Here is a 16,514-nt window from a genome sequence, read left to right as displayed (position 1 = left end):
TGTGTCTCAGACGGTGTGTTGTACATTTGTCCACAGTGCAAACTACTGAATTTTAAATCTAGATTTTCTTTCTTTTGTAAGACAAATAAATAATATGTAGTTGGTCACAAGATAACAAGAACCTTTCCAGGAGACCCTGAAATAGAGGAGTTTGTCAACTTATTTACAGATTAAGAATTAATGTATTGATGTAATTCTTTGTGTTAATTCTAGCTTAAACAGTCAAGAACTTGAGAAGTCAGTATATACTCAAACAGAAGTATGCACGTGTATATAAATGTTTAGCTGCACTGCTGTTTCTGAAATTACTAGATCAAATAAAAATTAAGTAAAATAACTCTAGTTTTAACCAACTGAGCCACCCAGGCGTCCCGAAAATAACTCTAGTTTTAAGAAGACCATTAATTCACTCTTTTGACAGTAAGTCCGTTGTAATTCAGGGTTCTGTTGCTAAACTCTGCTCTCATTTTGTGGTTGATCTCTAAAAATAATTGCAAACTACAGTAAAACTGCTTAGTGGCTAACTTACAGGTATGAGCATATCTGTAAAGCCACTCTTTAGACAATCAGTAAATGAGAAAATATTTTATAAATGAATGAAAAATTTGTATTATCAAATTATCTGTTGTAATTTCTCTCAAATGCTGCCATGTTTTAGGAGATAATACATACTTATTGTGAATTGTCTTAAGATACACCTTTCTGCTTGTGTTTTGCTTTAAAGCTGAACTTTGCATTATAAACTTTTTAATTTTTCAGTCACTTATTTGCATAAAATTGACGAATAATGTAACTAATTTTGCTAGGAGTTGATAACTCCTGTTAAGAAAAATCTTCTCTGTCTTTAAGTTATAGGGGATATTCAAGAGTCAATGTGTGCAATCAGTTTTATTATTTGTTTAGAGCGTACGTACCCTGGTAGAGGTCCCAGCTTAACCAAAATCCTTATGTCCAGGTATTCTGAAAATTGCCCATTGCATTGCCACATTTGATGATATTGGTAATTTCATACGAAATTTCTCTGTCTGGGCCCAGTAGCACAAAACAGTGTTTTCAGTCACGTATATTTGAAAAATAAGTATCTACTAGTAAACAAGTTCTGACAGTACTTAAAGCATACAGTTAATGCAGGTGAGCCCTTTTTTAAAATTAAGGTTTTATTTTAATTCCAGTGTAATTAACATACAGTGTTGTGTTAGTTTCAGGTGTATAGTACACTGATTCAGCAACTCCATACATCACCTGAGCGTACATGAACTCTTGACAGTCTGTAATCCACCTGAATCAAACACCCTTGTCAGAGGAAAGCCACTGTGCCAGTTGTCAGATGGGCTGCATGGAAATGGATACTTTACAGTCATGAAACATTTTGAATTTTTAGGTTCTTAAGAATACTACTACAGTGAATTACAGATTAGTCTTAAACATTTAAGGAAAAATTAATTATATCCGTATTTATTTTCCCAGATCTCTGACCAGAATTGCTGTAAATCAACTTATGAGGGAGGAAATACAGGAAAATCAAAAGGTTTGTTTGAAATTTTTTTCCAATTTACTACACTAATACCACTATTTTAGAGTTTGGATCTTCAATTTTTGTGCAAAAAATAAAATGATAATTTGTGTTTTTTAGATTATTAAAACAGTTCAGGTTTTTCCATTTTTAGATTGTCTACTTTATGTAGCTTACAGTCTGTGATTCTAGCGAGTCTTTTCTGACATACAACTTACTTCTTCATTCACCTGTTCTCCAGACCTTCTGCCCACATAGTATGGTTTTCTTTACAGGATAAAGAATAAAGCTATGAGTTAATTATTCTATTTCTCATAACTGGTTTTGCTTTAAAAGGTTGTGAGGCCCGAGTCAGGTTTGGACCACTGGAACATTATTAGAATCATATGTTGTAAAGGGCACAGTTGGTCAGTAATTTGAAAAGATTCTTAAGAACCCAAATGACCCTAGCTGTGTTGGTATTTATAAAGTGCTTAGAACACGGCCTGGATTAATGACATAGGACTGCCTTGGCTTTAAGAAGGCTTTAAGAACTAGAACCAGATGCACAGGCCCCTGAGCAGTAGGAGTTTGTTTTTCTCACATAAAGAATCCTCAGAATAGTTGGTTACAGACATGATTTTCCCCTTCTGTGGCCGCGGAGTCGCTCCCGCAGCTCTAGATTTCTTACTTGTATTCAAAGCAGAAAGAGGCAGGAGGACAGTGTTAGCCATATGAGTCCTCTCTAAAGCCTTCCTGGAACACTTCAGCTAACTCTTCCATCGGGTTGGCCAGAATTTTGTTATGCAGCTATCTCTCACTGCAAGAGAGGCTAGAAAAGTCGCGTTCTTTTATAGTAATTGGGACAGGCTGAGGAGAGGTGGGTTAGCTTAACCAACCAACAGTGCCTGTCCCACGCAGACAGCTCTCAGTAGATGTCAGCTCTTCCGATGGCGACCAGCAGCTCCAGCAGTTACAGTGAAGTCGATGCCTGTCCGTGCCTAGAGCCTAATGTTGGGAACCATCACACAGCATCCCTGGGTAGGGTATTCCTTGCCTTGCTGATCACCTAACAAATTATTGTTTATTTTCCAGAACTAGTTGTAGTAGTACTCTTTTCTGTAATTTTCCTAATTGGTCTTACCATTCTTGGAACAAAGTGGATTGTTTTCTAATGAAAGTTCCATACTTCCAGTGAATTTTGTTTGAATAACGTACTTTCAGTAGGAAAGGAGGAGAGGATAGTGAAGAAAAGGGAGGAAAAATGGAGGATGCCAGAGTATCAGTGCTTCACCCAATCCAGTTTATTTTTGTGCTCGTGTCGTAGCCCAGAGCCGGTGTTCTGGTCATCAGAGCTTTGCTCCACGAGGTGGCTTAGTGCCAGAGGCTGGAGGACTTCATGAGGTCAAAGAAGAATATAGTGGGGATGAAAGCGAGGTCATTGGAAGGACTGAAGACCCAGATCACTGCACTGGCAAATTTCACAGGTAGGCCAGTGCGATGGCCTAATCATAGGGCAATGACCAAAGCTGGTTGCTGAAGCAGACTGGAAGGGGAGGGGATAGGATTGAGGAAATCAGAAAACTCTGAATCTGGAGGCTTCAATGAGTATGGTGCCCGGTATGGCACATTCCCTCAGAAACAGGTGTTGAATTAAAAACTGTTGAATGTTTAAATGTTATCTGTAATACAGTCAGTGTTTAGCAACAGGTGGTTTTTTAAGTGGTATGTGTATTGTCGCAGTTATTAATATTCCAATTTATAAAATGAGACCCAGTGATTTCTCTTGAGTCACAGAGTTAGTAAAAGAACCAGAATTTGTGCTCTGATACCCAGTTCATTTCAGATCAATTTCACAAGCACTTTGAATTTGTTCAAGGGCCAACCATCTTGCCAGGTGATTAGAAAACAAAAACATTTGAGGAGCTTAAGAAATTTGATCTACTTTAGTTTCTTCTCAAAATTCTTGACTGACTCCTATTTCCAGAAGAACAACATACAAAAATTAGAGAAATGATATAATAAAATGGTGGGATAGGAGAAATCTAATGTAGACTGTCAGGTCCTCTATGAAAAAACCCAGAGGAAAACCTGTTGATCAAGCAAAGCTGAGTTTAATCACTTACTGAAGTAAGGGAGGAAACCTTGGTGGAATCTTACTCTCAAAAGAAGGATGTTATGGTAGATTATCTCTAGGTTCCAGAGCTTCTGTTCAAGCAAGTTGGGTCTTTTAAGATAGGGGAAATTTTGGGGTTTGGGTGGAGTCTGTAACAGTTTGTAACTACCTGAAAATTAGTTGATTTAGTTAAATAAATAGTTCATAACTAATAATAAACTGAACTAATAACCCACACTGTCTGCTAATGGAGTGTTGAACTACCTCTGTTAAAAAAATAAACACCATTTTTTGATGGAAAAAAGAAGAAGAGGCACTTTGAGCGGGCAAGTGCTGTGGTTGGCCTAGGGGCAACGGGGCAGTGGGGTGCAGACTGAGAAAAAGCAGACTGCCGGGGCAGTATTCATTTCTTCGGCTCTGATTTGCTCTTGTACCAGGAATCTAATCAGCCCTGTGTCTGCCTCCCTCTTGAGCAGGCCAGAGATCCCAGCTAAACAGCCATCCTAGAGCAGCTCCCTGTTCCAGATGGCCCAACGGGGGTTCCAGACCAGTGTGGTCTCCTGGGACATTGACACAGCAGCCAAGTTTATTGGCGCTGGGGCTGCCACAGTTGGTGTGTCTGGTTCAGAGGCTGGCATTGGAACAGCATTGGGCAGCTTGACCTTCGCTAGGCCAGGAACCCGTCTTCAAGCAGCAACTCTTCTCCTGTGCCATTTTGGGCTTTAGCATCGGTTTAGGATCAGTCAACACAAAAGTGATGGTTTTTTGTTTGTTGTTTTGTTTCATTTTGTTTTTAAGATTTTATTTATTTATTTGACAGACAGAGATCCCAAGTAGGCAGAGAAGCAGGCAGGCGGGGGGGAAGGGGGAAGCAGTCTCCCTGCTGAGCAGAGAGCCCGATGCGGGGCTCAATCCCAGTACCCTGGGATCATGATCTGAGCTGAAGGCAGAGACTTTAACCCACTGAGCCACCCAGGCCCCCAAAAGTGTTGGTTTTGATGAGCAAACTTATAAGCAAGTTTTTTGCCCAGTTTAGGTAAACTGTTCAGATTTGCAAATAGACTGTTTTGCAGATCCATTCCAGATTTGCCTGGCATACTTTGTTTGCAAGAATTTCCTGAAGCAAATAATTATTTATTCATTTATAGTTTTTTCTTCCTGGACAAGAATTTCCTGTAATAGTTAAGTGATACCAGCTCAAGGGATCCCCGTTCTCAGTCCCCATAGTTGAGCTGTAATGACATAGGTGGTCTCATTTCCCTCTAGGAGGGCAAGAGATGACTCAAGAAGTAGACAGTAGCTAGCTAGAAAAGTGGGGAGAGACAGTGTTATTTTCCCTAGAGTACTTTATGACCAAAGGTTTGCTGTTGCTAATAGATAGAAAGTCATAGGGAAGGACTGCTTAAAAATTTAAGATCATTGGTTGATATATTTGCAGAGGGGAAACATGAAATACTGAGATGGATTATGTTGTTGTTCACAGTCACTCTCTTCCCTCAGATGTTGATTGATGCCATGTCACTTTGGCTAATATAAAATGAGTGGATGCACACATCTGTGCAAGCAGCAGCTTTGTGGTTTGGTTGCCTTGTTGCTTCTGCTCTCTGTCATGAGGCAGGTCCCACACAGGCGCTGCTCCCCAGGTCTGGCGCCTGAAATGAGAAAGGCCCTGGAGTGGAACCGAAGATGACTTGAAGGTGTGACTACATGATATGAGAAAGAAGTAAATGTTTCTTCTAGTAAGCCACCGAGATTCTGGAGTTCTTTGTATTAAGAACCTGGTTACAGTAATACCATCAAATGTATTAAATTTCATACATTACTTCTCTATCTGTTTAATTGAATTTATCCTATGCTTTTGAAATTATACAACAATGTTTCTGTGTTTGAAAGAAATTCAGAATAATTTCTGTTGCTCTACAAAACCTGATTTTAGGGCTATTAGAAGAACTGAAGGAATAAAATAGCTATGGAAATAAGAACAGGCAGAAGTTCTGGGTTTAGTTGCTGGTACTAGCTTTGAAGAAGTCATCTTCTTCAAACTCCTTCTGGAAAATGTAATTACATGGTTCAGATTAGAATCATCTGTGAGCATATTTTGTAAATATATACAGTGTCAAGATGGCAGAAATAGTAGAAATGTAGTCACAATGACAAGTTTAAGGTTAGAATTTTTTTTTGAGATTTTATTTATTTATTTGACAGAGAGAAGAAGCACAAGCAGGGGGAGTAACAGGAGAGGGAGAAGCAGGCTCCCCACCGAGCAGGGAGCCCAATGCAGGGCTCAATCCCAGGATGCTGGGATCATGACCTGAGCCAAAGGCAGACACTTAACGGGCTGAGCCACCCAGGCGCCCCTAAGGTTAGAATTATTACAGAGTTATTCTAATATCACATTTAAAAAGATCTTTCAGTTCATATTTCATTATGTTAATCCAGGATTAACATTATCTGTCAATCCTAGTATTTGCTGTATCTCATTTTTTTTTTTTTTTAGGAATTATTTGGATCTTTGAAATTTTAGTATCTTTATTATTTGTATAATTGAGCATTTTATTGTCAACTTAGCTAGGGAAGCTGGCTTTGGTTAATTTTGTTTAGTTATATTTTGAGTTAAAGCTGGCTTAAGCTGACATTTTATTATTAAGAAGATAGCGATTGGCTCCAATAGGAATATGGCTGCAGCCCAATTCAAAATAGTCACATTTATTCTCCTAAAAATCATACACAGCAACAAGAAGAATGAAACAGCATTTTCAGCAAAACTAGCAGAAGGCAAAAACCTAAATTTTGTGTGTGATGGAAAATGCCCAGCCCCAGCAGAACTGAAGCATAAAGCCAGAGTCCCCCGGAGGAGAAGTATGGGACGCGGCCGGGGTCCCGGGAAGAAGCAGCAAGTGCTCCCTCTCCGGGGAGAGGGCTCTGCTCTGAGAAGGAGCTCTATGGGCAGGTGGGACTGACACAGATAGGAGAGGGCACGTCTGCTGCGGGAGGTGGGTCGTGCCAAGTGCAAGGAAGTGGCAGATGGAAGAAAACCTGGCTAATTTGAGGGAGCAGCTCCTCCAGGAGATCAGGGCAGCATCCTTTGGTGGCTATGTGAAGAGGAAAAGTGCCTGGTGGTGAGAGCCTTTGAGCTGGTTAATATTGGAGAATCTAAGGAAGATGATACTGGGAGACCCGGCTCACACTGTAGACCACTGTACGGAAACTGCAGGCCAGGAAACCTGGAGGCTAGTTTTGCCTCTTTTACTCCAAAATGATCTCCCCTGCTAATGCCTGGTGCAAGAAAATCTAGGTGATTCAGATGTGCTCAGAAAGGTGTAGACATATTACATGCATCTCAAGATGTCCCCATAAAGGGGAAGAGGAGGAACCAAACTATACCAGAGATGAAGAAACTTCACTGAGCAGAGAAGGACTGCGGCACGACATTCAGACACGTGCTCGAAAAGCTAATGAAGCTGAGATGCAACACATGAGGCAGAAGTATAGAGACTCAAGGGCGAAGATGGGCCGGAAAGAAGGGGGGATGGCCAGGTCACCAGAGAGAGTGAAACCAGAGCTGGAAGGACCTGGCAACGATCTTGAGAGTAACCATTTTAGAAATACAGAGCAAAATTTTAAGTGGCACAACGGAGAACTGACCTTATAAAAAGCATAGGAGGAGACATAGTGGCTAGAAGTAAGAAATGCAAAGAAGGGACGCCTGAGTGGCTCAGTTGGTTAAGCATCTGCCTTTTGCTCAAGTCCATCTCAGAGTCCCGGGATTGAGCCCTGCATCGGGCTCCCTGCTTAGTGGGGAGTTTCCCTCTCCTTCTGCTGCTCGTGCTCTCTCTCACTCTCTCAATCTCAAATAAATAAAATCTTAAAAAAAAAGGAGAAGTTAAAACAAGTAGAAAGGATTCAAGAAAAATGACAAATAAAAAGCAGATAAAGGAAATCCAGCATTCTTGTAGTAGAGTCTATAAAATGGACAGAGCAAATGTTTAAAGCTGTAATTAGGTACTTTTCTGAAATGAACGACTTGAACACACATTATTGAAAGGGTACACTGTCAGTCTGAGGGTTTTGGAGGGGCGGGGGGTGGGAGGTTGGGTGAGCCTGGTGGTGGGTATTATGGAGGGCACGGATTGCATGGAGCACTGGGTGTGGTGTGTAAACAATTCTGGAACACTGAACATTTTTAAAAATTAATTAAAAAAATGTTTTTAAGGGTACACTGTGGGGACGCCTGAGTGGCTCAACCAGTTGAGTGTCTGCCTTTGGCTCAGGTCATGATCTCAGGGTCCTGGGATCAAGCTCAGTGTGGGGACTTCTTGCTCAGGGGGGAGCCTGCTTCTCCCTCTGCCTCTGCTGCTGGTGCTCTCTCTCTCTTTCATTCTCTCTCAATCTCAAATAAATAAAATCTTCAAATTAAAGCAAATAAGATTCAAGAAAAATGACAAGTAAAAGGCGGGTAAAGGAAATCCATCATTCTTGTAGTGGAGTCTGTGAAATGGACAGAGCAAATGTTTAAAGTTGGAATTAGGTACTTTTCTGAAATGAAAGACTTGAACACATTATTAAAAGGGTACACTGTGAAAACCAGGTTGGCATCAGATTTTCAAACCATGAGAGTTGAAAACTGTTGAGTGAGGTTGGGCCGGGCAAGAGGAGAGGCAGCAGGAGGAGATCAGAAACTAATTTTATTATTTTTTACAATAGAATCATTAGCGACCTTTTAAAGGAAGAGATGACCGAGGATGTTACATGATGATACATGTGTAATAGTAACTAGGAGAGCAAAAGTCATGCAGAGATTAGTCAGAAAATATGACCATGCTGAAGTTACAGAAGTGAATATGGGTTTGGTTTTATTCAGGAGGCAACTGCTTTCAGCCCAGAGTACAGCAAATTACACTTTGAAGTTCAGAATTGTTATTGTAATCAGATATTGGTCAGAATTAGAAATGTTAGTCCAGTGTGTATGTGTTATTGTTTACTATAAGCTGTTTGTTTCCGTAACACTTTTTTGTTCAGGGGAATAAAATGGAGATATGAGAGGGTAATCTGGTAACTTTTTTTTTTTTTCTTCAATGGTTGTGTAATAGATTGTTTCAATCTCATAATTATGTAATAAACCAAATGCAAGTATTTAAATACAAAATTCAAGTAAAGAATCATACCCAATCCAAATAAAAGCTCATACCTTTTCTAATTATGTGAACTAATTACTTAGGAGGAATGAAAATTTTAGAATTGTAAAAAAAAAACCTAATCGAGTGTCCTTTCTCAGAGTTCTTCTGTAGGACATTTTTTAAAAAATTGTAATCTTCTCTCATTACTCATCCTGGAAAAAACACAACAACAAAACATCTACATCGAGATATATCTAACTTCAATTTTAAAATTCAGAATGAATGCATTTTCAGCCTAGGGGCCTCCAGACATGTTTATAAACAGACTTACCATTAGAAAGCTCAGCCAGTCTTCTGAGATTCACTCAATCAGAATTCTTTTTAGCTTCACGTAATGATCCAGCTTGGTTCGTTCTTAAAGGGGGTTATGTTGCAATGTATTCCCTCTTTTTTTGAACGAGGCTCTCTTTCTCGTTGGGAATTTGTATTTGTTTCCGCTCAAAGCCAAAGAGCACTCCCAGCTTAACTCCACTTCAAATTAAAGGTCTGTGTATATTTTTGGGACCTTAAAAATAATGTGAAATTGAGCCTCAAGCTCCTATGAAGATGAAAGAGGTCATGAATTCTTATGAAAACCTGTTCTTGGGGCGCCTGGGTGGCTCAGTCAGTTAAGCATCAGCCTTTGGCTCAGTCATGATCTCGGGGTCCTGGGGTCAAGCCTTGCATAGGGCTTCCAGCTCAATGGGGAGTCTGTCTCTGTCTTTCTCATGCTCCCTCTGTTTCAAATAAATAAAATCTTTTTTTAAAAAGTTGGGTACTCAACATGGATGGGACTGAAGGAGATTATGCTGAGTGAAGTAAGTCAAGCAGGGAACGTCAGTTATCGTAGAGTTTCACTTGTGGAACATAAGGAACAGCATGGAGGACCTTAGGAGAAGGAAGGGAAAATGAAGGGGGGAAATCGGAGGGGGAGATGAACCATGAGAGACTGTGGACTCAGAAATAAACTGAGGGTTTTGGAGGGAAGGGAGTGGGGAATGGGTTAGCCCGGTGATGGGTATTGAGCAGGTTGCATGGAACACAGGGTGTTTTAGACAAACAATGAATCATGGAACACGACATCAAAAACTAATGACATGCTGTACGGTGATTAACATAATAAAAAAGAAAAGAAAAAGAAAACCTGTTCTTCCCTCACCAAGAACCAAGGTGAGACCAGCAAGCTTCTATGCTATTTCTTCAGGGCAGTTTGTTTTCTAGGTCACCTTTCACACCTTTCATTTGTGTGCACAGGATATCTCTGACCCTTCTCCCTGCTGAGTGGGCCCAAGGCTTTGGCTCTAGTCCTTCTGAGATCAGCCCTGCAAGCCCCAAGCTTTAGGCTGCCTAGGAAGCTTGAGATTTCCTTGGGACGGGGCCTTCAGTGTTTGCTTGTATCCTTGGACTCATATTCCTGCTACTTCTCTGTCCTTACACGAAGTCTTTACTTTAAAAAAAAAACAAAAAACAAAAAACTAAACCATCTATTTAGAGGGCATTATTAATATTTTAATCTAACATTTTTTTAGTAGGATTTCAGGATGTCTGGTTCATCATATCGCTGGAAACTGAAGTCTTAACCTTTTGATTTGCAAAAAACCTCTCTTAAATTGTACACTTGGGTAATTTTCCAGGATTGAAGGCATACTCCTCTAAGGGGAAGGAGAAAGAATTGGTCAGCAGCACTCTCCAGTAGACTAACAGTATTTCAGCAGTCAAATCCATGAGTTCAACTGGTTACCCTGTTTCGACTGTCTTTGTTCAAGGCCCTGTCGCTGGCATCAGCCTTGTAGAGGGTAATAGTTTAGTATAGATCTATGTGCTTGACATGCTTTCTCCTTATCGTTGAGATGCCTAAAACGAATTAGGTGCTGGAGAGAGCTTGACACCCTGTGTATGAGAATTCTGTGCAAGTTTTGGAAAATAAGCAATGAGTTCATTAGGCATCTATAGATTTTGGAGTTAGAATGCAGATTTCTTAGAATAAATGATAGAAATCACAGAAATAGTTAAAGATCTATCAGAGTTTCATCTATGAATTTTCTTCTGTTAGAGTTTAACCTCTTGCTAGTATTCTGTATAAATCAAGTGGAATTATTTTCTGTCCTGTTACAAATTTAGATCCTTCTCTCCCTTTTCTTTATGTAACCTGTTGTGGTGAGTGATAACACACAGGAAAATTAAACTCTTCCAAACCTTTTCTGAATCTCTTCTTGTTACTTGCTTCACCTGCCTTTCTAGAATAATCGATATCAACCTCTGTTTTTCCGTCCAAATGAATCTGCCTGCCCTAATAGTAACGAAAGCTTCACTTGTGACTGCTGCCTGTGTGACTAGACACAGATATAGATCACATTTATTCTTTATTACCTGTGAGATAGAAGTAAGTACTCCATTTTCCAGATGAGGAAACGGAGACATATGGAAGCAAAGTAATTTGGTCCAACTCTTACCGTGACTAAATGGCAAGACTGGGGTTTAAAGTGGATATGACCCCCTCCGCACTATCTTGGTAACTATGCTGTACTGGCAAGAGCATTACATTCTTTACTTCTGTTACTGCTCTAGCCCCTGGAGTGGTTTCTAGCTCATAGAAAATCTAAGTGTTTCTGATATGCTCAGGGATCATGTACTGAATGAAAAAAAGATGAACATGGACACACTGCTTTAATGGGAACCTACATGAATTTGGAGTGACCTCCAGCTTGTATTTCCAAACCCACCAAAGTTTTGAGTCTGTGATAGTAAGAACTAGGAGTGTGGCAACTATCCTATTCTAAGTATGTGTTCGCCTACACACACACACACACACGATACAGATGTATTAGGTAAGTAATTGTCCTAGAGCTAGAACTTTATACATATTGCAGAAACATTTATCAAAATATTCAGGTATTTGTGTCTCTAAGCTACCACGAGATTTCCATCACTTAAGCTTAGGGGTGAGCAGGCTGCTAACCACGTAGAGGCCAAATCCAGCTTCACTCCTGTTTTCATAAAGTCAAGGTTTATTGGAACCTGGGCATGCCCGTTTGTCTGCGTGTTGTCTGTGGCTGCTTTTGTGTTACAGGAAAGAGTTGAGTGGCTGCAACAGAGACAACATGGCCAGCAAAGCCCAAAGTATTTACTCTATGACTCTGTGGAAAATTCACCAACTTCAGGCACAGGTTGCTGTTGTTTTAGGACTTGGCTAACTATTACCCTGCTCTCTTTCAAGGGTCTTCATGAGAGATTTGAAATTCAGCCAGGTGATGCTTGTCTGTTCATAAACGGACTTCGTGTGGATCTGAATGCTTACGATCCTTTTAGGTAAGTGTTAAATTACTGATAGAAACTATGATTTATATGTAGGAAAATATTGTGGAGTTAAGTGTTTCCCAAAATGCAGATAATCACTTTACAAGTAAAGCAAATACATATTTTTGTTCAAAACAGTTCTGTTACTTTGCTAGAAAACTCCCAAGTGTCTTAGAATGCAGGCCTGGGAGAAACCCTGGAGACATGTGCTCAGATGTGAAAACTGAAGTTTCTAAACCTTGCATCCGTACCTGCCGCATTGTTGCAAACTGTCTTTCCTTATAGGTCTGCCCTTTAGCAGGGCAGTTCCATGGGACTGTACTGAGTAGGCAGGGACTCTACCCTCCGGAAGGAACTGAAAGGAACACAGGGCATTTTCCCAGAAGAATGGAATTAACAGGAAGAGTTTAAAGTGCTTGTATTTGTCAGAAAGGATATTTGAAATTGTAGCGTTCAGGTTTCAGCATTCTGTTTTCATAGGTCCAAATAATTCTTCCAAAATGCCCTAGAGTAGGGGCACCTCGGCAGCTCAGTTGGCCACTGCTCATGTGTCCTCTCTCTCTCTGTCTCTCTCTCAAATAAAATCTTTTTAAAAACTGCTCTAGGGCAAAATTAGAAAGTCTCGTATTTGTCACGGGCACTGATCCACAAATTAGTCATGGGCCGAACAAGAAAAACCAAACTGAGTTTATTTTACTTTTAAAGAGAAGCATACAGCTACTTAAAAAATTAGTATTTATAAGATAAATTTAGTAAACACGATACTTAGTTCAGATATTCAGTTTTAATTCAATTGAATATACCATCATTGGACTTCAATTAAGTAAATGTTTATTTCATTTTCTTACCAGTTGGGGAAGCCTAGGAAAATGTAGAAAAGACTGAGAAATGCAGTAGCACCAATGAAGCTTTTCTTTTTATGTAGTTGGATGCTTGGGAAAAATGATAACTAAGATAAACAGGAGAAGCCCTCTCCAGAGCAGGGGTAGAGCTGTTGTTAGCTGTTGGCCTGCAAGCCTCAGCAGGACAGGAATTCCGTCTGTGCTCAGGAATGGTGAGGACGGGTTCAAGAGAGGGAGTAAGTCGGTGCGTAGATTTCGGGAAGGTTTTCGTAGCAGGAACGTTTTGCCCAGTTACTTAGAAAGGCTGTAAATTATTCGGGAAACACAGCCCCGTTAGCTCATCCAGCTGGTCAGTGGTGATCGGCGTGACTTGGGACACATTTTGTTCCTCACTGATGTGATCACTGGCCGTAGCTCCTCGAAGGCCCTTGCAGGAGGACAAGATGTGAGGGTGTTTGTATCTTCTGACACTTTTAGCGCAAAATAAATTCCCAGAAAGAAGTCAGAACCTGGAGAATAAAATCAGTGTGGAGCCTAAAAGAAAATGATTCCGGAAAGAGGAGAAGGAAGGAAAATGACATGGTACCGAGGTTATATCCTAGATCCAGAGAGAGGTCCCATGGGACTAGTACTGCACAATTCCCTGTTTAGGGAACGAATGGGAGTGAGGAATTATTTTATGCTTCTTTCCTAGCGCCCGTCTCTCACTGCATTTTGGGTTGTAGGGGACGGATACAGTCTTTGCCTTCGGTCCCTGGATGTAGTTGGAGGAGCTGGAGCCTCCATGAGTCTGGTCAGCGCTGCTTGAGTCCAAGGCCAGGTCCAAGCCTGGCTCTCATCCCCTAGAAGGTTAGCAGCGGGAGGCCATGGCCGTGACCCGGGAGGAAGGCAGGTAGGGCCGAGTGAACTTGAGGAGGTCCGTAAATGGTGTTTCACATTCTCTACCCTGGAGCCACTGACACATCTCTTTCCCTAAGCATAATCCCCTCAACCACAGATCTGAGCAGACAAACTGGTGCAAAGTGGATGTTAATCATTTCGATAGCCAACCTGTCCTGCCTGAGCATGTCCCCATAGTATACCTACCAGACAGAAAGACATAACAGAGGAATCTTGAGATCCCTACTTGTGTGGTTTTTCTCTGTATCTTAATGAAGTTGTCTGTCTCAGAGCCCTCTGGGGCTCTTGATAAAATATGTATTTGTAATGCATGAAACATTAAAATTCAGGATTATAAAATCAGTATTACAATTCAGCTCAGTGACTATCTGAGTGCCTACTGTGCTATAGAAACTGGTAGGTGTTGGGGCGTAGTGGTGAAGACGACAGAAATAAGCGGTCTGGTGGGGAAACAGATAGTAAATACATAATGATAGTGCAGGAAGGTTTGCAGGGCTCTAGGAGTGTAAAACTTCGGAGATTTAAAGTAGCTCTTGATAGAACATGGGGAATGTCAGATTTCTTCAAGGATGGGACTATTTAAGCTAACACTTAAAGGATAGATAAGGCAGAGTGGGGAGTGGGGGTTCTGCAAGCAGTGGCCCATTTGAGAAAATGAAAATCCTGTCCTGTGGCCAGGCTGTGGAGGGAGGAGGAGCCGGAAGAAGCTGCGGTCACCCAGGTGGGCAAGGGGCAGACTGTGCCACCAGGCTTCGGATTTTCACCTTTCCTCTCAAGAGCAGGAGAAGCCAGTGAAGGGCTCTAAGCAAATCTAAAGATAGTAACTATTTAAAAGAGAGGCATAAGAAATTATATTAATTTTTTCAAAATCCAGAGATACAAGGAGTTTTACTGATAAATAGACCTAACACATTTAAAGAACCATTTTTTTTTAAATTGGTAGCCCAAATTCAAGATTTAAAAAGACAAAGGAAGAAACATGCTTATTGAGGGCAACTGTGTGCCCCATAGTGAATTAATTTAATCTTTATGCCTTATAAAGGGATTCTCACCGTTCTGTTTTTTAGATGGGGAAACGAAGACTCAAGTGTCACACAAAGGCAGGGACACAGCTGGCAAATAGTAGCAGGATTCAAAGTCCCGTGCTCTTTCCAGTATACCCTGTAACTCTGTCTGGTCTTTCCATTGATGGTTCCATCTCAAACTAGGTTGAGATTACAAAGATGGTAGATACAAAAGCTATGGGGAATATTAAAATTCTGTTGCCCCCCCAAAAGTGTCTGATCAGTAAGCATTGTAAAATGGAGAGAACATTGGCAGTGCAATCCAGAATTCTTATTTTACACGTAAGAGAATTTAGACCGAAGGGGTTAAGAACTTCAAGAAGCCATGTGTGAAGTAGCATTGTAACCCAGACTAAATCTTATTAGAAGGGTGATTTGTGGATTTAAGCTAGTGCTCTTTTTACCACCCTTATCCTCTAATAGGTTGGAGGGGAGGCTGAAAAGTGTGCTTTGTAAGGCAGTGGTCAGAACTGCCTTAGGATACAGACTTTCAGAGCTAAGTCCTCCAGGTCAGCTTGAAGCACTTATTAAAAAAAAAAAAAAACACCTGCTTTTGTACAAGTTCAGGTATTAGATCTCTACTTTTTTAATATAGATCTCTAGGGGTGCCTCTTTAAAAAAAAAAAAAAGTTTATTTGAGAGAGAAAGAGACAGAGATAGGGACAGAGATAATGTCAGAGTAGGAGTGGGGAGGAAAGGGAGAATCACGGAGGCTCGATCCCAGGACCCCAGATCATGACCTGGGCCAAAGGCAGATGCTTAACCGACTGGAGCCACCCAGGCGCCCCTAAATAAAATACTTAATAAATGTAGATTTCTATAGACCTCCCTGAGAATGGTATTCTAAAATCCATATATTGCTTTATTCTGATTCTGTTCAATTCTGAAAAGCAAAGTGATTGGCATGATTGGATTTTTTTTAAGGAGGCAATTAGGTTAAATATTATAAATATGAATTTTAACAGTTGGTTTCAAAAAGTAATAACATCCTTCCTTGCCTGGTAAACTTTTACTTTTCCAAACACCAGCACACTTTACCACAATCCATAAAGCCACCGCTACAGGGAAGTGCTATCTTCCCACAGCATTCACATCCCCGCTCTGTGCACCAGCTGCGGGACCTGGGCCGGAGACCACCTGCCTGGGCCTTCCTGGGACTTCCTGGGGGAAGACAGGGTGAGAGGCGCTCTATTTGGGAAGAACAAGGCACTTACCTGGCACACATGTGAGCTTCCTCAGTAGAAACTTAGAGACTCAAACAGCCCAGACTTTTTGCCAGTAGCATTATTTGTTGATGTTATTTTTTAGCTATAATATTTTCTGTCATGTCTAAGCGCTCTCAGAGTATTATATACATATGATTTGAAATTTTAATATGTATTCTAAACAGATGTGAACTTTCATGCTTTAATGGCTCTTTTCTGTGCTAAAATTTTATATTTTAGGTCCTATTTGATCTTACCTTGTTTTAATAGTAGATTTACAAAAAGAGTAACCTATTGTACTGTTCCTTTCATTTTTGGCTCACTTGGGTGAGTGAACATATCTTCACTTCTTTGCTTAAGAATGTAATAAATAGGGGCGCCTGGGTGGCTCAGGGGGTTAAGCCTCTGCCTTGGACTCCGGTCATGGTCTCAGGGTCCTGGG

General features: G+C 40.7%; 1 protein-coding gene across 1 annotated transcript in view; it reads left to right on the top strand.

Moving 5' to 3' along the window:
• Nucleotides 1–16,514, top strand: part of UGGT2 (UDP-glucose glycoprotein glucosyltransferase 2) — a 184,854-nt gene that overhangs the window by 55,319 nt on the left and 113,021 nt on the right. Inside the window, exons 10-11 of the mRNA XM_082700684.1 lie at nt 1,468–1,528; nt 11,982–12,073. Of these exons, the coding sequence (XP_082556810.1) occupies nt 1,468–1,528; nt 11,982–12,073 (153 nt within the window). The remainder of the gene's footprint in view (nt 1–1,467; nt 1,529–11,981; nt 12,074–16,514) is intronic.

This window comes from Mustela nivalis (genome assembly GCF_964662115.1).
Source record: "Mustela nivalis genome assembly, chromosome: 15".
In the NCBI taxonomy this organism is placed as follows: domain Eukaryota; kingdom Metazoa; phylum Chordata; class Mammalia; order Carnivora; family Mustelidae; genus Mustela; species Mustela nivalis.
This window is presented reverse-complemented; position numbering and strand designations above follow the sequence as displayed.